Source organism: Emydura macquarii, unplaced genomic scaffold, assembly GCF_026122565.2.
Source record: "Emydura macquarii macquarii isolate MOO-44397 ecotype Brisbane River unplaced genomic scaffold, CSIRO-AGI_Emac_v2 contig_2768, whole genome shotgun sequence".
Taxonomy (NCBI): Eukaryota; Metazoa; Chordata; order Testudines; family Chelidae; genus Emydura; species Emydura macquarii.
The window spans coordinates 48,970,052-48,991,251 of NW_027132905.1; the positions used below are offsets into that span (position 1 = coordinate 48,970,052).

General features: G+C 46.1%; 2 protein-coding genes and 2 long non-coding RNA genes across 7 annotated transcripts; 2 read left to right on the forward strand and 2 right to left on the reverse strand.

The window, feature by feature from the left end:
* Positions 1 to 195: 195 nt before the first annotated feature.
* UBXN10 (UBX domain protein 10) lies at positions 196 to 7,690 on the reverse strand. 4 transcript variants are annotated; one of them, XM_067567507.1, is made up of 3 exons: positions 7,640 to 7,690; positions 5,718 to 5,930; positions 196 to 3,574 (listed from the first exon to the last, which is right to left on the reverse strand). In XM_067567507.1, exon 3 carries the CDS (start codon positions 3,557 to 3,559, stop codon positions 2,669 to 2,671), a length of 891 nt encoding a protein of 296 aa, XP_067423608.1. In that variant the 5' UTR covers positions 3,560 to 3,574; positions 5,718 to 5,930; positions 7,640 to 7,690; the 3' UTR covers positions 196 to 2,668. The 4 variants fall into 4 exon arrangements, with proteins under 4 accessions (XP_067423608.1, XP_067423609.1, XP_067423610.1 ...); XM_067567508.1 differs by lacking the exon at positions 7,640 to 7,690 and adding an exon at positions 7,293 to 7,583; XM_067567509.1 differs by lacking the exon at positions 7,640 to 7,690 and having other exon boundaries at positions 5,718 to 6,013.
* A 95-nt stretch (positions 7,691 to 7,785) lies between these two features.
* On the forward strand, positions 7,786 to 10,491 carry LOC137165964 (uncharacterized). The gene is made up of 3 exons (XR_010923525.1): positions 7,786 to 7,858; positions 9,983 to 10,070; positions 10,189 to 10,491. It is a non-coding gene; the product is annotated as an uncharacterized lncRNA (long non-coding RNA).
* A 1,648-nt stretch (positions 10,492 to 12,139) lies between these two features.
* Positions 12,140 to 15,566, forward strand: LOC137165965 (uncharacterized). The gene is made up of 2 exons (XR_010923526.1): positions 12,140 to 12,266; positions 13,447 to 15,566. It is a non-coding gene; the product is annotated as an uncharacterized lncRNA (long non-coding RNA).
* LOC137165963 (basic phospholipase A2 VRV-PL-VIIIa-like) lies at positions 13,383 to 15,841 on the reverse strand. Its single transcript, XM_067567511.1, has 3 exons — positions 15,630 to 15,841; positions 14,500 to 14,606; positions 13,383 to 13,531 (listed from the first exon to the last, which is right to left on the reverse strand). Exons 1-3 carry the CDS (start codon positions 15,839 to 15,841, stop codon positions 13,383 to 13,385), a joined length of 468 nt encoding a protein of 155 aa, XP_067423612.1.
* Positions 15,842 to 21,200: the final 5,359 nt, after the last annotated feature.

Below are 21,200 nucleotides of genomic sequence, written 5' to 3' on the forward strand. Positions count from 1 at the left end.
GCACAGAGACAAAAATCAGGCTAAGCATTTGCTGGACTGCTTCAGTGTAGTAGATGCATGAGAAGAATTGTAGAAGCCTAACTTGTTTCTCTAGAAAGACACGTTATTATTCTTGCCCAGACATTCTATAAGTGTTGTAAAAGACTAACTGAACATGCTGTTAAAAATATGAGGAAATGTGTCAAAGTCAATAGCCAAGCTGCACCCAGGAAATCTTTATTAGTCTTAGCATCACACTTAAAACATTTCAATTTGTTTAAATGTAACATCACACACATTTCAAACAGTAAATTGACAGCACTTGACCCAGTATTTGTTTTATAGCTTGTCTGATTTCCCACCACTTCCCTTAAACTATTCCTGCTGCATGTCATGTGACTAGCTGATTGGGAGGGTGGGGGGGGTGCAGAGGCTGTACCACTGCAGCAGTAGATACTGAAACAATGCCTGCAACAACTTAGTTTCCAGTGAAGTTACTTTTTTTTTTTTTCATTGCAAAGCTCTTCAGGACACTATCCCAACAGCTGTAATTGACAATAGGTTATTCTCTTTATCCTTGCCACAATGTGACTTGCAGGTGCATTAAAGTGGAAAAGGTTTGAAAACCATCTGGACTCCCTGTAGAGGAAGAAGCAATGACTGCAGTAACATCTTACGGAGATTTGGTAACATTTCACAACTCTATTTAAAAAGGGGTAGGAAGTCACCAGTTAATAGCATAGATTTATTCAAAAAGGACTGAACGCACTTCACTTTTGTGGAAGTGGTTTGCATTTGTTCGTATTAGTGGGCTCTTATATTCTGCAGTGGACTGCCAACAACCCTACGCTCAGTTCCACGACTCGAACCAGCCATCTCTCACAGGCACCACTACGTTCAGAGCAGAAGAATAAGCTGAATTCTTCCATGTAAAAAATTGATCATATAGTTAACTCATTCTTTCTCCCCACTGCTCCTGGCAATTTTCATAGTGAAACATTCTTTCTATTATGTTCCCAAAGAGGTTTCTAATGAGGATTACAACTAGGTTCTGATACTCAGATTTGTACCCCTGAAGACAACTGGAAATGTGTCTAGCTTAGCATAGTCCTCGTATCTAAATGTTGCTATTGAAACCAATAGTCTCGAGTGTGTCCACTTGCAGTATCATGTAGTGCTAGTATTTCAGCGTGTGTCTTGTTCTACTGGGCTTAATTGCTGGCCCATGAATATTTGCTTTTAACTGAAATTCAGCATATGTGATCACAGTAAAGAGCAAATATTCTCCCACCCTTCTTTACAAAAGGTAGGTTTGGCCATTACACTGCGGCAAACACTGAATTTGTTTCACCTATAGTACTCAAAAGTAGCCTATTTATTTGGCAAGCTGTCCAGTCAGGTAGCCTAATCCATTCTTCTATTATACTGGGTGTTTCAACTCAGCTACTGCACGTGGACAGTAAGGTTTTCCACTAAAAAATGTGTGGCTTTTTAGCACATGCACAGTAGCTGCATTAATACAAAAACACAAGACCAAGTCATTCTACTCTAACAGGTTGATTTGCTGAACTATAGAAAATAAATAGCTCCAGAAGAGCTATTATAGGTTGAGATACAGCCTATTAGGTAAACAACAGCCCCAGCAGAACTCTACTTGTATGTATGTAGACAAGACTCTAAAGCAGCAGTTGATTGCTCAGGCTAATGCATTTCAATTTAAAACAATGTTAAATTGCAGTAGCAGTTAGCAAACAGCAATGAAATTCAAAGTTCCAGCAGACAATCAACCCTTAACTATGGATTTCCTGATTTACAGGTGTGCAAAAGATTATTATGCACTAGATGAAAAAAAGAAAGCTAATGAGAGTAAAAAAAAAATCCTGTTTGTATCCAATATTGTCAGAGGAGTCAGCCCTTAACCATGACTTTCCTTTTATAAGAAAACAAAGCAGGCATACACTTGAGGCACTGAGGTTATACGGGAATAGTTTGGTTCTTGAATGTACTTTACCCTTGTCCTTGTACTATTAATATATTACAGCAATGTATTTACTCTCAAACTCAGTTTGAGTTAGTGCTTTGAAACCCTTTTTCTGTGTATTGACCGTTGTAGCTTTTCTTGAACCTAATAAGCTACTTTATTATGAAGATCATTAATATAGCTGTAAGGAATCAAAACAGAGAAGGGAGGAATAAAAAGTGATGCTGCTTGTATCTTCCCAGCTATGTGTATTATTCTGGCTCAGACTCCATTCTGGGAAGTGGTACTTTCCTGGAGCAAGAACAGAGAAGATGACAGGCCTCCCACCACCAGAAGGGAGGGTATCAGAAATGTGGGTCTTCCCAGAAGAATAGAAACTGTTTTAAAAACCATTTAGAAATACTAGGAAGCCCAGGAGCTGGTGCCCCCTCTTAAAGTGAATTGTGATTGTACACATGGAAAAAATAGATACTCTTAATGTGGTGTGTACATACACTTTAAAATAATTAAGAAGTATTTCAGCACACTCCATTTATATACAAGCCTACTTCAAGGGAAGCACTTGGAAGATAGCAGGACTAAGAACTAGACCACTGAAACAGCTCAGGCTGGTTCAGTTCTTAGAACACCCATCAAAGGGAAGTCCATGGCATCCAATGGAGTTACATGCAAAGGGGTGACAGAAGTTGCGTAAGAATCATTGTACATTTAGAGATCTCCATCTTGCTCTTCCTGTAGGATACACAACACTGACTTGTGTGGGATTCCACACTCTTGCAGGGACTTTGTAAGGTCAGGAAAGCTCCTCCTCGGCACTTCCATCGTTTCAACGCTACAACGTTTGTATTTGGTTGTGTTCTTTTGTTCTGCCACAGCAAGGACTGTTTGAAGGCTGTCTGTAGGCCTGAAGTGATGTTCAAATCTTTGACCAGAAGGAGACCTAACAGCAAGCAGCAATCTTGGCTCTTTCTTCAGTGGCTCCTCCAAGTTGAAAACAGACGATGAAGAGCTTTCTTCTCTTGTTTTCCTTAACGGTTTCTTCTCAGAAGTGGGAAGCTGGACTTTTGAGCATTCCCCTCTAGCCCCTTCATTCTCTGTCATTATACCAGTGGATTTGCCCTCTCTGGAAAGAGCTTTGAATGGTTGCTCCTCCTCCTGTCGACTACTCATTTGCAGTTTGTTGGTCTGTTCGATCACCGTTTCCACAGCACTCTTCCCCAAGCCCTTCCTGCTGATGGACGGAAGCACTCTGTACTTATTTAGGGAAGAGGAGGTCCTCGAGGGCACCTGCTGGAGGAGCTCTGGGATTTCATCAGGAGACACCTGACCTGCCTGGAAGGATGGTTTGGTAGATGATGCTGCTCTTTGACTGCTTGCTGCTTCATAGGGAGCTGCTGGCTGAGGGGAGGATGGCACTCTATAAGAATAGGCCTCCACACTATGGGAGTAGTTCAAACTTGACCTTGTACGTCCCTTGGCAGATTTCGGCCGGGTGACATGCATATTGATGGTGTTTGACCGCCAGATGAAAGCTTCTGCAGTGCCCAAAGTGGTGTTGCATTCAGATGGTGCTATGTTCAGAGGTGCTGCTGTGGCCATTGCTTCTCAAGATACCTGAGGAAGGGGTTGCAGAGGGAAGAAAAAAGTGACAGGAGTCAGTCAAAAATCCTGTACAGCATTATACTTCACTAGAGTTTTTATGCTACACTGTGTTTTACATAGTAGGGAATCTTGACATATGTTGATTCACTGTGTAGGGAGATTACAGAACAGCACTGTTGCTCCGTCAAATGCCAAGGTAGTGGCATGTATTCCCAGGTACTGGCTTTGTAACAGATTAAGGTTCTTTGATGTAGGGAACAGCCCTTATGTCTGTAAAACACCATGTGCACCTGTAGTGTTGTAGGAACAAAAAAAAGTTCCTTTCCCCTGGAAGGATCCCAAAGCAACATACTCACAACATAATGCAGCCATATCTGGGCTGAAAGGCTGTGGTCTGCTGAACAACAACAGGGGAAAGGAAATGCTGATAAAGGATACCAGGGCAGTGAAAAGTACCATGGGATTTTTAATAATAGAGCAGAGCAGATAAAACCTTGGTTTTTTTTTTTCAGGTGTCATCAGGAATGTCCCCAGGCAGTACGGTACTCCATTCATCAACAGAAGGATAAATGGGTGAGTCAGTCCTGCTGGGATCAGAATCATGACTCTTGGGGAATTCAAATATTAAAACCAGATAACAAAAGAAAGGTTTAAAATCTGTTCACATGGCATATCCTGTATATTAATGGTTGCACAGCACTGTGAGCATGTCCAGTGCTACGTGTTCTTACTGCTCTTCAAGGATTAAAAGTAGGGGAAGCATTCATTTTAAGAGATGGAGTGGGGTGTTTATTATTTGTCTTGCCAGCTGGGTTGGGGCCCTCTAGTCTAGTGCTAGACACCATGCACTAAGAGACAGTAACTGCACCAAACAGCTCATTATCTAAACAGACAAGGCACACTAAGGGTGGGTGAGAGGAAATATTATCCTTACCAAGATCATAGCAGTCTGTAGTAAAGCCAGGAACTGAACCAGAGCTCTTGCATTCCAGAGCAGTGTTTTATCCACAGGCATTCCTCTCCAAGGATATGTCTACACTGTAGCTTTTAGCCCATGCTCTCAAACCCCCATACCATCCACACACAAAACCATCAAGTGTGTGCTTATTTTGCACTTTGAACCCATGCTTGCTTGCACGGCTGGGGTTATGGGTCATAGCCCAAGTAGTGCTTTAGCTCAGACTCGAACTTGCCCATTTTGCAGTGAGGATGCAGACAAAGTCACTTGTGTAGTCCTCAATGTCCTTCCCATAATTTCCCTTCTCTTCTCTCCCAAGGACAGGCAAGTTCTCCCGCAATTGACTAAACTGACTGGGAAAGGATCCTAGAGCATCCCAGCACAAAGAATCATGGGTTCTGCCCCAGACACACGAGTGAGTACAGATACAGTGGGTAGGGCTTTGCTGTGGGAATGCTCACATCCAAGCTAGGCTAACCTGTGTGCTCCGACCCTAACCCAGGATAACTGCAGTGTAGCCAATTGTGCACTTGTCAGTTTTGTACAAAAGATTTAGTGATAGACATGTAAACCTTTTTTATTCTGATATTAGACACTTATTGAACATGACACGTTTATGTAGTACTGATTAAGTTCCCAGGGTGGACTTTTAGGTAAGGCTGATCGCACTTTGGCTTTTAAAAAATTTAGAAGTCTCTTCTTTAAGTCCTCTGAGTGAATATGGCTGATTCAATACACTGAAACCTGTTGTAAGGGGCTACTCAAAAGTCCCAAAGCTCATCTCCTTAATGGGTATTACTATATATGTCTTCTAATAAAGATAGAGCAGAATTCTATTCAGTGGCTCTGATCCTCAGCTGCAATGCGGCCACTTTGCTCCAACAATTCAAAGCAACCTTAGAACCACAGGTGGCCACAGCTGGATCACCCCTGAATAGGAGGATCCTCCAGTGGCTTAGAGTCAGGATAATGATGCCTACATCACCACCTCCCTGTGGTTGGTGAAGGTGGCTTGGCCAGAGGAAAAGGGGCAAGTTTTCACTATGACCTGGTAATCTCTGCCATAATGGCACCTGGAGACCATTGTCACATACTGGCTACCCCAAAACCTTGGGAATGATCAGTCTTTAGCAATGGCAGGTTTCTTTGGATTTACACCCCTCTGCAGTGAAAGCTGCCCCCTGATATCTAACCCACCTTCATAATCCAATGCCTCTTCTCAAGTGCATAACCGTCTGTTACTCCAAGGGGGATGCCAACATTCATGTTCCACCGTATTCATCAAATTAACAAGAGTTGGAAAACCAGATGCTCATGGGCCTTTTGCCAGTGATGCGTTATTTAACACCTTGTTTCTCCGCCTTCCTCTCGTCTCAGTGAAATGGAAATGATCAGTAAATTAAACAATGTCTAGCAAAGACAAAGTACAGTCTCAATGTACAGGTGTGCCTTGGCATGCTTTCAAAATTGAGCTGTTCTAAGGTACAATCGATCGCTCAGCCACATGAATAAGTGATTTGTTTACTTCGAACACAATAAACGTATAGCAAAACTGACTGACAGTAACAACCCGAACACGAAATCTAAGTCACCGGTAATAGTTTCGTAGGAGCATATTAAAAGGGCAGGAGTGTTATTTGATTTAGAATACCTTCAAATTAACTCCAAGGCAGCAAAATCAATATGAAGCACTAAAAGCCATGGTCTTACACTCCTTTAAAGAAGGATTCCTAAACATGGCAAATCAGAGTTACCAACTGCCTAGAAATATACTGACAGTGAGCAAAATTATGAATAATCCCCCAAGAAGTTCTCTGTTTGCATCTTCTGAGTGCTGGACAGCATGATTTCATTTTAAAATAAATATTTAGCATTTAAAATTGTCACAACAGTCATTAAATAAGACACATTTTAAACCTGAGCTTCTCAGTCAGATGCTCATATTAATAGATCTGTGCACTGTATTAATAAGATTTTAAGCAGCTGGAGACCCAAGATAGTAGTTACAACTTTCCCGAAGGGCATAGAAAATGGAGAGTACAGGGAGTTCTTTTGAACAAATGAGTATAATTACCAAGCAAACAATCCAATATTCATTTGACTTAATCTTTCTTGCCTTTGTGCAATTGTTGTGGCATCTAAAACTTAGTCTAGGGGAGCCCTAATTTGGTGTCACTGAGGGCAGCATTGGCAACTAGCCAGTAGCCCCAGGGCTACATGCATTTCCTAAATGTTTACACAGTTGGTTAAATTAACAATAAATGCACAAACCCCCTTGACTGGTGAACAGAAGCTGTATTGTCATTTGAGGGTACTAGTACTCAAACCTGCAGCTGATCTGCTTTGTCCTCATGCTGCAGTTAGAGGGCCAGGCTGCCCACCCCAAAGAATGCACTTTGGGTGCGGTACTAAGGCCTATGTTTTCAAAAGTGGCCACTGATTTTGAGGCCTTCGGGTTTTGGGTGCCTAACTTCAGTCCCGTTGGCTCTGATTTTTCAGCCAAGCTGGGCTCCCATCGGGAGCTGCTCAGCACCTCTGAAAATCCATTTTTAAAAATAACAACCCCCTAGCTCTTATCTAGCATCTTCCATCCAAAGCAAAGCACTCAATCAGTGAGGACACAAAGGGGGGGGGGGGAAACTGAGGCACAGAGAGGGGAAGTGACTTGCCCAAGGTTACCCAGCAGGCCAGCGGCAGAGCTGAGAAGTGCTCTCCCGACTCCCCGTCCGGCGCTCTACCCACTAGGCCACACTGCCTCCCGTAGGATCTCACCTTGGGTGCCCAGAACTGGGGGCTACTTTTGGAGCCGTCCCCTGCCTGCCTGCCTGCCCGCCCGTCACCCGCGCTGCACCCGGGGAGGGGGGCGGGGGACAGCGGGAGCTGGGGCTTTGCTGGTGGGAAGGGCCAGGGGCTCTGGCCTGAGGCTCTCCCCCCGCGCCCCAGCGAGCCAGGCCGGGGGCGGAGAGCAGGACGGGGCGGGCAGGATCCCAGCGGGGTGACTCGGGCGGCGGGGGGAGCCCCGGGGGCATGGAGGGCAGCTCAAGAGGGAAGGTCCCGGCGGGGGCAGGCCCAGAGTCCCTGAGCAGGCCCCGCCGGCGCACCCTGACCCCGCCGCTCACCTGCGCGCCGCTCCATCCGACGGCCCTCTCCCAGTCCGGCTGGTAAACAGCCCTGCGTTGCCACGGCAACCAGCCCCGCCCGTCACCCACTTCCGGCAGTGACCGGAACAAAGCAGACCCCCCCCCCCCGGCCTCCCGCACCAACGAGAGCAAAGGGAAGGCTGGCTAGAGCGTCCCCCCACCTAGCCCGTTGACTCCTGAAGGGTGGCTGCTGCTAAGGTTTCCCCCCTCCCCCGCAGGCCCGGCCTCTCTGGGGCTTTGCTGCGGAGGGTTCCCTGCCAGGGCCACCCACCGCTCTGGAGTCGCCGGGGTTTAGCCAGCGGGAGGGCCCTTCCCGCGCTCCGCATCACCATGGTAACGCAGGGGCGCCCGGGGGCTGGTGGCGTAGCCCCGAAGGCTCTGCCCCCACCCCCCCCTCCACGGCTGCCCCCTGGGCCAGGTTTAATCAGCGTCGGCCTTTCTTGAGGGAGCCGCCCCGGGAAATCCCTACGGGTGGCTGGCGTACCTCAGAGGTGGCAGCCTTCTGCCTGCTGGCAGGGTTTGCCCCGCGCCGTGCACTTGGTGTGAACATCCCGGAGTCGGTCTGTAAAACCCGCGGGGCCCGGGCCCTGCGTGTGTGGAAAGCACCTAGCGTCCGCTGAGCGCTGTCCCGTGGCAGTTTTTCCTCCCCCATGAGCAAGATTGTAGGTGGGTGGGTCTGAGAAGGAGGAATTGAAGCCAAGTGGTCTTGGGGGATCTGTTGCCTGCTCTGAGGGAGGCAGGAGGGGTTTGGCCGGATTAAAGTTGGGGGGGGGGGTACGTAACCTGGTTTTGATCCATTCTGCTGGAGACCCTGATGCCAGACCATATAAATCAGTGCTTAACAGGCAGATCTCACACTGTGCAAGCGGGAGTGAAATTATTTGGGGCCACGAGACAGATCTACTTTGCTAGGCTGCGTCATGCCAGAATGATGGGTGCACTGCATCGCCGCTCAGGGATGCTGTTCATGCATCTTCGCCAGGTTGCGTTTTGATGTGTGGTTTGTTCTGGGGGTGCCCGCCTGATTGTCGGCTTTGGGAGAGCAGCAGGATTGTCTTTCAGAAGCAGCTACTTTTGAAAATATGCAGTGCAAAGAAGAAGAACACATCACTTTAAAAAAAAAAAAAAAAAAGATTTTTCTGCTCTGCAACAGGTTTCTGGTTAAAGTTCACAGACTTGCACAATGGCCCGAGTTGAGAATGTAGTGCCAGCTATGCAGAGGGTAAAAAGGTCTGAAAAATCAATCATGAAAAAGGAAGGGGGAGACCAGAGAAGCCTAGAGGAAAAAGAACTAAAAAAGGAATCTGTTTCTAAAGGAGATAGGTAGAGAAATCCAGGAAATCAGATGGAGGAGGACAGACAAACCTGGAACACACACATCTGAATCTATATCAGAGTTATTGTCCCTGCTTCTCCATTGCCTTGTCATTATTGACACCTAGGGAAAAGGGCTTGTGAGATGCTTCTGAATCAGGATGGAAGCATTTTACACTCAGCTTGTACAGATGAAAGTAACTCTTGATACAAGTTGCCAGGCAGTGGGGAATTGGGACCACTAACAAAGCTTTGGAGAGAACTAGAGCGGAGGTAAATGCAGCACATCTTCTCTTGAGTAACAGCTTTAAACACAAGAGGCCAGGAACTGCATGTATGAAAGGCCTGGGGCAGGCAGGAAGTGGAGGAGAAATATCTTTACATGGGATGTAAGTTATGTATGCAATAAACTAGCAAAGGCAGCAGTGGGCTTTAGGTAGGAATTTATTAAAAAAGGAGCAAGACAAATGTTGCTTAGTAAAGTGACACCGTACATGGTGTCAACTCTATATGTCAGACAGCTACCTAGATTAGATTAGATCAGAATGTCTGCCTTCCATCTGCAAATAGTACTATGTCATGCTAATAAGCCACTAGGTGTCAGATTTGCTCCACACTTCTCGATTTCAATTAGCGGAACCTGTTGCTGCCTTGTACAAAGCTGTAGGTGTTTTCCATTCACAGTTCCAGGCAATTCACTGTGTGATATGCCTGTGGTAAGAGAGGAACAGTTACAAGTTCCTAGGTCACGAGGGCAGAATCTAGCAGGGATTGGAGCTGCTTCTAACTGGGATGCCTCTCTGGCCCTCTGAATGTCCATCATAAGGTACATTTGGGGCTGCTGAGATAAGGGGACACCAATATTCCCTAGGTCTGAACTCTCAGTGGGAACATTTATCAACTTGTAGGTGGAAGGCCAGTGCTGATCACAAAATTGTACCTTAACAAAGATAACAATGGCAATATCGGAAAAGTCTCTAAAGATCGTTGTCTGTCTGTCTCTTCTAGGCAATGACCAGACCCAGTGCAGGAGAGATGCCTATTTGTGCAACAGGATCACAGCCTTGTGCTTTCAGATAATCCTGGCTACTTAACAGTAAGTCCTACCAGTTCTGTTCAAACAGATAGTGCAAAGGAAGCAAAGCTCTTAAGCAGGGCTGCCCCTCCCTTGCGGTTTGCAGTTGTTGATTGTCTGTCTGTGCTCATTTTTACAGGAGAAATCAAACAAAAAATGCCTGAGGCAGAACCCTGAGCAGGATTCCCTTTGGATTCATACACTCAGCTGTGGCCTAAAGCCTTCCTTTGGGGACCATGTATAAATATTTGGAGGGCAAGGGCAGCACATGCATTAGTGTGAGATGACCATAGGTGTCTGTACAAGGATGATCACCTTTTTAACAATCTTTTAGACCCCCCCCCAGCCTCCTTGAGAGGTGCCAGCTTTTGCTTTAACTCTTTCTGGCTTTTCTGTAGCATCTTGGCTTCATGTCACAATAAAAATAGTGAAATAAATTGCACTGGAAAGGATCTGCAGTATTTCCAGGGATCTTTGTCAATGGTCAAATACAACAGTCTCCTCTCCCTCTATATAATGAGTAATAAAGTGGAGTAGAAGTTCTTCAGTCAGTGAACTAATCATACCCTGAGTCTCTGTGGCTCAGCCCCTTCTCTTTTCCAGACTCCAGACCAAAAGACTGAGAAGAGTATGGTCAACAGTGAGGGGATAATGCAGAAGGCCAGACACAAGAATTGGAGCCCTCAGGATGCGGCGGGGGGGAGGCTCATTTACTCTACAAAAAGTAGTTATAAGGCTGATGCCGCCATCTTGGGTGGAACTCAGCAGCTATTTAAAAAGGCACAGCAATATTGCACGACGGTTCAGGGTAGAAGACTTTATTTTAAACTTCATGGGGGTTTTTAGATAGGCCATATCTATCTTCCCAATGGGAATTTGGATAGGACACTGCCAGCAGGCACTTCCACACTTAGTCATCCTGCCAGGAGGTACAGAAATGGACATGGACACGCAGTCAAACTCCACGCTGGCACTGATGGATGGTAAGGAAACATATACTGATCATCTAAAAGCGAACCTGGAGCACAAATCATTACAATCACCTCGCCTTATAATACAGTGGTATTGAGTAGCCACTGAATAATGCGACAGCCTCTTCCACTTCAGCACAGCTGTTTTAAGTCTACCAAGTCCCTCTATCTGTGCACTTACATCGCCCCCACCACTGTAATATCTGAGTATCTCACAATCTTTAATATATTTATCCTGACAACATCCCTGTCTGATTATCCCTATTTTACAAATGGGAGCTAAGACACAGAAAGTCGAAGAGCCAGATTTTTAAAGGTAGTAAGGCACCTAACTCCCACTGAAATCAATGGGCGTTAGGCACCTAAATACCTATCTCTAAGTGACTTGTCCAAGGTCACACAGGAGGTCTGTGGCAAAGCAGGGAATTGAATCCAGGGCGTGAGTTAGGATCCTAGCCCCTGGATAGACTAACCTTCCTCTCCTCCAGCACAGATCCCTTGCTTTAGATACCAGTCCCTCCGTTTCCGAAAACTCAAGTTATAAAACAGGCAGGTCCCACAATCCCACTGCTTACAGGCTATTCTTTGCAGAGCTAGGCAGCAGGACGGCACAGTCGCTGCTACTGAGCATGCTCCATTTGCCATTAGGGTTAGGCAGTCAAAGCATTATGAAATGCAGCACTGCTCGTACATATTGGCTATGCTGCGATCCACACATACAATGGCCTGTGGTTAGTTGGATATGCTTATAACTGTTCAAAAGTTACAAGCTATTTAACTCTTACAAGAAAGCAGAGTGTGATGAGCGTAAGGAAAGTGTTATCAGTTACATTAATCATGGTTGTGATAGGCACCAACCAAGAACGGGTCCACAAACTTCCGCTGATTTTCATTGACATGAGGTAGACATAGATACAGGATAGATGTGATGGGGCATATGCCCCACACTGGCCAATGAAGAGTTAACAAGAAGTCTGAGGGCCCAGCTAGCCCATTCAGTGGCACCTGGAAGAGAATCAGCTAATTAAGGGTTAGACCCAGCTGGGGAGAGCAAGACTGGGTGGGACTATAAAGGAAGGCCTGCAGGGAGAGACCTGTAGTAGGGAGCTTATACTCTGTGGCAGGCCCTGAAAGAGATGTGGGGGTGGTCTAGGCAGCTGCTGGAGAAGTTAGTCACCTGGAGAAAGTTTCTTAGCAGAGACCTAGACAAGCTGCATGGAGAGAGAAAACTGCAGGGAGGGGGCTGGTGAGTCTGGCTCCATGATGGATACCTGCAAGCAGATGAAGGGGGGAAGCAGTTCAGGGAACCAGTGAGGGTTTGTAAGAAATAGACCTTAGTTGCTTCTTGGAAGAATCCTGGGTAGGAACCCAGAGGAAAGGGTTCTACCACCACCACCTGCAGTAGGAGTGGCAGGAGGTTAGTATAAACAGCCAATCATGCAAGGCAGAGAAAATCCATTAAAAACTGGAGAATATGTTTTCAGTGTTTGTGGGTCCCTGAGTGAACTGCTTTCTGCAGCTGTTCCGCTGGTTTGTGTAGTCATCTGAAACTCAACACTAAAATCTTTATTCTATACCACCAGTATCTTATGATAACAGGATAAGGTCAAAATCCACCTACCATTCTAGCCTCTCCCTACCCCACTTAGCAGTTGCTCAGAACTTCCTCAAATATATTACTTTAGGATTGAAATTTTCCATGCTTGAACTCTCGCTGGTGGTGAATTTCTGAACCTCCTTTGAGAGCCTGATATTTTCCATGCTTGCTCTCAACTGAGTAGTCAACTTCAAACATCCATTCAGCCTTTTTGAGTTCTGCATGTGTCTACAAATAATAACAATGTTTGTAGAGCACATAGCACAAAGGGGATGTAAACTGGTGTAGGTGCTAATGCAACATAGGGTTAGCCTGTAATTTAGGCTACAGGTCTGTTCAAGGTAGTATGGAGGAGTAAATGCTGATTTACAGCTGTTGAGGATCTGGCCCACAGTTTAAACTTGGCTTGGTGGTGTGTGTGTCTGTCTCCCTTTTCGAGAGCCCAAAAGGGAAAGAGGTTACAGCACCAGCAGAGTTAGTCCTGGACGTACTTCCCCCCGCCCCCCACAGGGTTTAATTAGGTGAATGGTGATGACTGTGCAGCTCACTAATCTATCCTGCCTGAGTAACTTCATGTTCATAGCTACAGGGTACTTAAAAGCCAGCAGCTTCTAGTGCCTTAGCTGTCCCCAGGGAAAAGATTGCCTCACTCAGTAGTTTCATGGTCTCTTTGAGGGGTTGAGGAAGGGGATAGAGTACTTTGGAAAGAGGAAACATTTGTGCTTTGCAATCTGTTGTGAAGTTAGATAGCAAGTAAAACTTTATTTAGCAACTGGGGGTAGATCCTTTACAGAAGAAGTTGAAGTAATAACGGTATCCTTTGTTATAGTTGCTGGCTTCCTTTCTGAAACAGAGGACTGCTGTCCGGTCGCATTCACAAGCTGGCTTTGCACACGTGGAGTTCTTTGAATTCCCTGCGGGAACAAAAACGTTTCTCTCTACAACCCTGGTGCAGTAACTGACAGAAAGGAACTCACTCGGAGGCCAGCAGCTTATACCTCCCCTGACCTTTAGTGCTCCAGATGCATGGATGAACGAGGCAGCCCTGTCACTGTAACACTGCTGAGAATATCGCGACACTGCTATTGGCATAGCAGCAGCTGGTGACACTGCGTCCAAGGGTGCCATCAGCACTGGATCTGCTGCTCTATTGCCAGCTTAGGCGCCTTTCCAAATCAGCAGAGTGCAGCCAATCCTCTCCTGCCTCTCGTAACCCACTGGTGAAGAATGTGTGTTACAGGCCCCCTCTGTGCCAATCCACAGAGGCTGTGTGTTGTTACTGCCCCAGCTACAGAGCTTTAGCAGCATCCAGCTCAGGAGGTCCCCGGCTCAGTTCCCAGTGTGTTGGCTAAGATGGCAGCTGTGATAGTTGCACCTTGTGCAGTCACTCCTACTTGTCTGTTGTGGTATAACATGCTAGCAAATCAGAATGGCAACATTTTACACCCATCTTCATAGGTGTAAATCCAGTGACCAATGAGGCCCAATGGTTCTGGCAGTGCAGCACTGGAATGGAAAGGCACTGCCAATCTCATAGCCACCTGCACTGTAAGTGGCATTGAGTCAGTCACAGCTCGGAGGTCCTTATGGTCATCTTTTCCACTTGTATTGCAGGACGTCACCCTAATTGCCTTGGAGGTATAACAGCAGGTTATGATAAGAGGGAAGTGGGGAGGTCACCTGAAGTTCTCTTCCCCCCGCACCTCCAGAACTAGCTCCTGTAAGTTTTATGCTTCTTCCCAAAAGGCCCCTCTGACTGTTTCTCTCTAGGACGCGTTTGTTCCAGTGTCATTGAAGAAGTTTCAAGCAAGAGAATGAGGTCCCAGGTAAATCGCCCAAGTCATCTGGGGCCATTTTAGATAACGCAGAAAATGCTACTCACAGCAGATAACGTCGTCATTGATGATGGAGTATTGATAATGATCAAAAAATGGGTGACAGTTCTGGTTGCTTAATTTACCATAGCAGCAGTCATGGGCATGACAGCACCTTCAGGGAGACAGAAACACAGGAATAGGATGGAAAATGTGACCAGTTAAAGTAACGGCCAACATTACTAGAGGATAGTGTGATGCGTGAGCCTCACAAGGAAGAGAGTTTGGACTTGGTTTGGAAAAGCACCCGACAGCCCAGATGTTCATCCCAAGTGATGTTCTAAGCTCTGCTTAGTGCCCCAAACCCAGCTTCTGTCTAGAGCTGGGTGAAAATTTTGAACAAAACATTTTTCAGCCAAAAAAAACAAGGCAGATTTGAGTTCACTGAAACACTTTGTGAATTTGTGCTGAAATTGTTGAATTGTTTTGGTTGGCAGGGGGTGGGGGAACCTTCAAAAACAATTCAGGAAAAATTGAAACATTTCTATGACACTTCCAAAAAGAAATGTTCTGATTTTTTTTTTTATTCAAAACAACTTTGTTTTGAAATTTCCTTCAATTTTACTTCAAAAAAACAAAAAACCTAAAATGCCAAAATTCAAAACAAAACATTTAGTTCAACCTGAAACAATTTTTTTACTTTTTTGATCTGCGAAAACTTAAAAGACTTAAGTGGGGTTGCCTGAGATGATTGCATGGTTTTGGGGGTTTTTTGGACAGCGAACCAAAAAATCCGTTAGATTATAAACTCCCTGGGGCAGTGGCTGTCTTTTTCTTCTGTGTATGTACAGCACCTAGCACAAAGAAGCCCATCCTAAACCAGGACCTCATTGGGCTATAATACAAATAAATACTACTACTAATAATCACACAGTCCTAGTTTTGTTACTGGCTCTTTTAAGATTCTGGGGATGATCACCCCAGGGTGCCTTGTGCTATAAAGGAGTTTCCATTCTCACGTCAGCTGGCACTCCACCCGAGTGTTAACGAGCTAGAGCAGTCACAGTCCTAGGACGTAGATGAGGGTTTGCAAGCCCAGCTAACTAAATCAGTGCATTGATAAAATCAGCATTGATACTAGTATGAAAAATAATGGATGATGATGATAGCAGCAGCACTGACATGAACCGAAACTTACCAGTCTGTCTTATCCAATGGCTGCCCTTTCCCCCCCAGGCCACAGTGGCATCCATACCCATTGTAGGAAATGAGGGCACTTTTCCTAGTAATTCTCCGGATCATAAGTTTGAAATCGAGGAGGCTGCTGTGGGTCATGGTCAAAACTGCAAAAGAGCAGAGGGGGCTTTTCATGGCTTTCCAAGGAGGTGTTTTGCCTCCAAGGTGTCTCATTCCCCTGGCCCTCACCTGATGTATGGAGAGAAGTCAAAATCATAAGCAATTGTGCCACTGCTTCCATGTTAGCGATAACCCAGGAAGGACAATCTAGTGGTCAAGCCACTGCCTGGGATTCAGGAGATGTAGATTCGATTCTTGCTCTGCTACAGACTGCTTGTGTGACCTTGAGCAAGTCACTTAGGCCTGAATGTACAGAAGGGGAGAGGTGCCTAAATCCCAGTTCCAGGAGCACTGTAATGCACAACTCCTGCTGATATCCTGTAGGTGCCTAACTAAGGGGGTGGGGTTTTTTGGTTGGGGTTTTCTTATTTTTGCGATAAAAATTCCTTCAGTACGTGTTTGTCTCTGAGCATGCACACTGCTGCTTCCCATTAGGGGTCCAGATGCTTATCTCTGACCTAAGTCCCAGAGCCATTCACAAACCAGGAGTGTTTGGCCACCTAATTTGGACATGTGGCCTGATCTGGTAGGGGTGCTCAGAGCTCACTTCCCAGCTCAGGCCCCTCAGGCAAGTTCATACAAAATGGGGGGGGGGAACAAGATGACAACATAATCTCCCTTGTAACATTTAGCCTAGCGGGTAGGGTGTTCACGTGGGATGTGGGAGACCCCTGGTTCAAATCCCCCCTCTAGGTGAGGGGGAGAAGAGATTAGAAATGGGATCTGCCATCTCTCAGGTGAGTGCTCTAACCATTGGGCTTTGGCATATTCTGATGTGGGGAATCCCTCAATCTCTCCTGTTGGCTTGGTTCCACTGTGGATAACTAAAGAGTCAATGGAGCAGGGGGACTGGATCCTGAGTCTCCCACGTTCTGGGTGAGTGCCCTTACGCCTGTGTGAGTGGGGCAGGGTTTAGCACACACCGCCTGGTCAGCACCTCCCATTGGCTACCTTAGGCGGCTCACTGCCTAGCGGGCTGGGTTTGTGGATCGCAGTCACAGGCACCCATCTCTCCCCAGTCATTGTAGAGGGGCTTAGGTGCCTAACTCAGGCTTTGTGTATCTCCCTAGTTTATCCTGGCTACCTAATTCCTCATGTGCATTCAGGCTTAATCCCTCTGTGTCTGTTCCCTGTGTGTATTAGTGTGGTCATAGCTCGGGGTTTTGTGAAGATAAATACATTCATTGATTGTGAGGTGCTTGGCTGCAATGGTAATAGGGGCTATAAGTAGGTCATCTGCCTGGCACTGTTTTCTGCCTGTCACTGAAATATTTTCATGATCTCAACAAGGCCGGTCTGCATGGCTCGGAAGCTAAAGGCAGCTGTGATTCAAACTGGTGCCCCCAAGTTCCTGGAGGCTGACCTGTGAATGGATGGGCTTGTATTGAGGGGCTGGGATGCCCTCTGCTGTACGCAATACAAACGTGTTTACAAAAATGCTGATGGATGCCACTTGTCCTGCCCTCTGGGGATGGCTGGGGGTGTGGGGTGCTGGTACTCACCACTGGCTGCCAATATTGCTATTGGGAAGAGTTTCCACATGTCCACACAGAACCTGAGGAAGAAATAGACTCCGGGGTCATGTCTGGAGCCAAGGGAACATTTGCAGACGAATAGTTTATTTTCCAAAAAATACCATTGGGGGCAACTAACCATCTGCAAATCTGGATCAAATTTAGAGAAGAGTTTTTGATTAATTAAAAAATTGAGAGCAAAGGGGGGTTAGAAAACCAAAGGGTTCATTTTGACATTTTTTTAAATGTCGCTAGATTGACTAAATTTTCTCTTTTACCCCAAGAAAGAAAAATGAACTTGTTTCAGGTCAAATAAAATGTTTTATTTGACCCAAAATGAATTTTTTTCCCCCTTTGAGCTAGTGAATTGAAAAAAATCAGTTATTCACTCAGCTCTGATCATGTCACCGCTCTAGCCCATGTTCAGTGGCATCTCCAAAACATTCCACTGCACATCAAAAGGAGTGGAGGACCCTGGGAAATATTTCCTGGAATAATTCCAAACTAAGACCTCCAACGCACATAGTAACAGAGGGAGCGCGCCCCCAGCCACCCAGTGATGTTGTCCTTTTCTTTATACAGACCTAATGCCTTCGGGCTGAATCTCCCACAGCCCCTGTCTCAGCTGCTGCCAGAAAGCTGCCTGACATCAGGGAATCCATCAGCTGGCTGCAACTGGAACAATTCAGAGCATCCCTGGAGTTCATTGGTTCTCCCTCGCCCTCCCCCCTGGAATCCAGTGTGACTGTGATGCTTGGAGCTCTGGAACTCAATGGCATAAATAGAGGGAGAGGACAAGCCCTGCGGAGCTGTCCCTTTGTGGTGGGGGGGAAGGGAGAAGGCGGGTACATGACTGGGCATTCACGGGGGGGCACAAACGCTGGTCAGTCCTTCTTCTATGTGCTGTCTGCTAAAATGAGAACAAGGATCCAGCTAGTGAAATCAAAGGACTGTGCATTTAGAACCTGTCCAAGGAGCATTAACACAACATAGGGTCCACGTGTGCTAGTGGAGATCGTTAAGACAAATGCTGTGAATAGATTTTTTTAGAGGTCTGGGTAACTTTATGACCATAGTTAACATTTGCAACTATGAAAGCTAAGGGCAATTATCATGTTTCAGGGTGTACCCTGGTCTCTGGCAGGTTCCAGGATAATACAGCAATGTACAGTTGCCATAATAAACCGTCTGGGGGGAGAATCACCTTTCAGTTGGAGGGTGGCAGCCTGGCATTAGGCCAGCAGAGTTTGATCCAGTATGAGAATGCCTGTGTCCTTACCCAATAACCTCAACGCAACAGCTCAGAGTGGAAATGAAGATGGACCTCCCAGGCCCTTGATTAGCTCGGTGATGAAGAGTCACAGTAAACATTCAAGCACCCAGTCCCATGTCCATTCCAGCCTCTTCATTCCCTCCCTCCAGGGCTCAGTTCCCTCTCCTGTCCAGTTCTCCCTCTCCATGACACACAACACAATAGTGCCTACCATTCTCTATCCATGTTTCCAGCTGCTGTTCCCAAATTAGCCTCACCATTCCAAAATCTCTTGTTCCTGTTCCTTTCCGAATCCCATCATTGCAATAGCCTCCCTTGCTGCGTGTGTGTGAGACAGACCTGATGGTGTGCTCTAACGTGAATAGAGGCTTGTTAACCTGGACATGCTGCAGAGCCCATAGGTGAACTGTTGCCATTGACATCAGCTGAGCCAGCATTTCATTTCATATGTTTTCTCGGGCACTTAAGGCCTGATCCAAAGCCCGGTAAAGTCAATAGAAAGACTCCAATCGGGACTTGATTTCAAGGATAAAATTATATTGAGGGTTTTTTTTTTTTTATCTTGACGCTAACTGTAATTCATTATATTTTTCTTGGTCTGTTATATTGCACTATATTATCTTGGTGACTGTATTTATTGGATCCAGGGATATGGATGGGCAATTTGCAGTTAGAAATCCATTACTAATAAATAAAGATCTTCTGAGCAGGAGTGCCAAAGATCTCATGTATGGGACAAAGCTGAAGAAATCTGCCTTTCTAAGGGTTTTATAAGAAAAAGAGAAAATACCATCTGGGAATGCCACGTGGACAGCAAAAGGTCATCTTACCTGCTGGCATATCCCTCCTGGCTTGAGAAATCAGGCAGAAGAGCTCAAAAGGATACCTGTGGCAGCGACAGAGGCTGGAGTTATGGGGCGGTTGTTGTGAAGGGGTGGCGATCTTCCCTTTTGAGAAAACCAGGAGCTATGGGCTGAGATGCGCCTTGCGCTTGGCTGGTATATAGCTCAGACCACATCTGCATTCTCTGCTTGATTTCTCAAATAAGATAATTCCCCAGTCACATGAAGAGAGGATGATCCTATCTCCGGGCTTCTCTCCAGTCACCCTTTTTCCTGGGTTGTTAAAGGTCACTTATTTTAGAGGTATAAAACAATGGTGCATTAAAGTGAAGGGCAAAGCTGTCCAGGTGCTCTATCTTGCCACGGCAGGTAAGGGGATCACATTCTGGGTATGTTCTTCAATTCCCCACTCCAGAGCTGCTTCCTTCTCCTCCTCCTCATGGGACTGGACAGATTCATTTTGCCATAAATGTCAACAGGAGGCTTGAATATTTGATGCTCAGTAGTTGGGAGTGAGTCTCTTGAAGGCTGAAATGCCAAACTAAAAAAAATGGCTATTTTGTCTTTGCTTTTTCCTTCTCCTCTGGCAACTGTGGAGGGTCAAAAGTTTTCTTCTAATGGTTTTCTATTTCATCAGCAATCCCAGGTCTTGACTTATCTGGAGGATCTTGGGGGTCGCTGGAGATCCTGAAATGGGACATTGCATCTAGAGTCACATCCTCAACCTAGGAAATTGGGGTTGAGAGAGCTGCAAGTCAGATGTCAGCTTCCAGGTGTGATGCCGTATTTCAGGTCCTTCCCTGGAGTTGGCATAGTTGGCATAGTCCTCCGGGGAAAATTAGTCAGCATCTGCTATTATGTAAAAAACCAACCACTCCTGGATAAACTTTTTGAGGCCTCCTATAAGTATCTTAAGGCCCCGATTCTGCAAACGTTTACAAGAGTTTTAACTTTACTACAAAAGTGAGGAGTCCCACTGAACTTAATGGAACTGCTCTTAAAGTTAAGTACGTGCATAAGAATGTGCATGATCAAGCCCTGAGAAGGGGATAAGAATGACTAAGAGCCCAGAGATAAGAGGGTGTAAGGACCACAGGACCCAGAGTGGGGCCAAAGACCTTTTGTAAGGAGAATGATCTGGTATTTATTGGACTTTCTGTTACCCGAGAAGGGGACGGGGCTGGAGCGTCGAGTCCCAAGAAGAGGCAGACCACTGCAGGACTGGAGCGACTATTGGCAGGGGGCCATGGGTAAGGCGAGCCTGCTACGCCCCATCTAGCCACAAGAGAATGCTTCACCGGGGAGTCTGCTTTTCTACAAATAGATTTGGTTTGTAATTTCCACATAAATAGTGGAAAATCAGCTTTCAGAGTTATTTTAATTTATTTCTATTAAGGAAATTACTTTGTGCCAATTCCTAAAGGGGAACTGACATTCAGATAGCATGAGATTAATTAATGTTACAAAACCAGATGCGTACTTGTGATCTCATAGGGCATGTCTACACAGCCAAGAAAAACTCGTGGCTGGCCCTTATCAGTTGATTCTGGTTGTGGGGCTGTTTCATTGCTGTATAGATATCTGGGCTTGGGCTGGAGCCTGGACTCTAGGACCTTGTGGGTTGGGAGGGTCCCAGAGCTCTGGTTCCAGCCTGAGCCCGGAAGTCTACAAGAAATAGCCCTGCAGCCTGAGCCCCATGAACCTGAGTCAGCTAGCACGGGCCCGCCCCGGGTTCTCTGCTGTGTAGACCTACTCATACAGTTCAAATGGTGTCCAGTTGGCCT

What these genes read in the sequence shown, in the direction of transcription:
- UBXN10 (XM_067567507.1), bottom strand. Translation starts at nt 3,559, where the DNA reads ATGGCCACAGCAGCACCTCTGAACATAGCACCATCTGAATGCAACACC.
- LOC137165963 (XM_067567511.1), bottom strand. Translation starts at nt 15,841, where the DNA reads ATGAGACACCTTGGAGGCAAAACACCTCCTTGGAAAGCCATGAAAAGC. An exon ending in CCATTGGATAAGACAGACTG is followed by an intron (nt 14,607 to 15,629) that starts GTAAGTTTCGGT and finishes GTCTCCCTGAAG; the next exon opens with GTGCTGTCATGCCCATGACT. An exon ending in CAATGACGACGTTATCTGCT is followed by an intron (nt 13,532 to 14,499) that starts GTGAGTAGCATT and finishes TTGTTCCCGCAG; the next exon opens with GGAATTCAAAGAACTCCACG.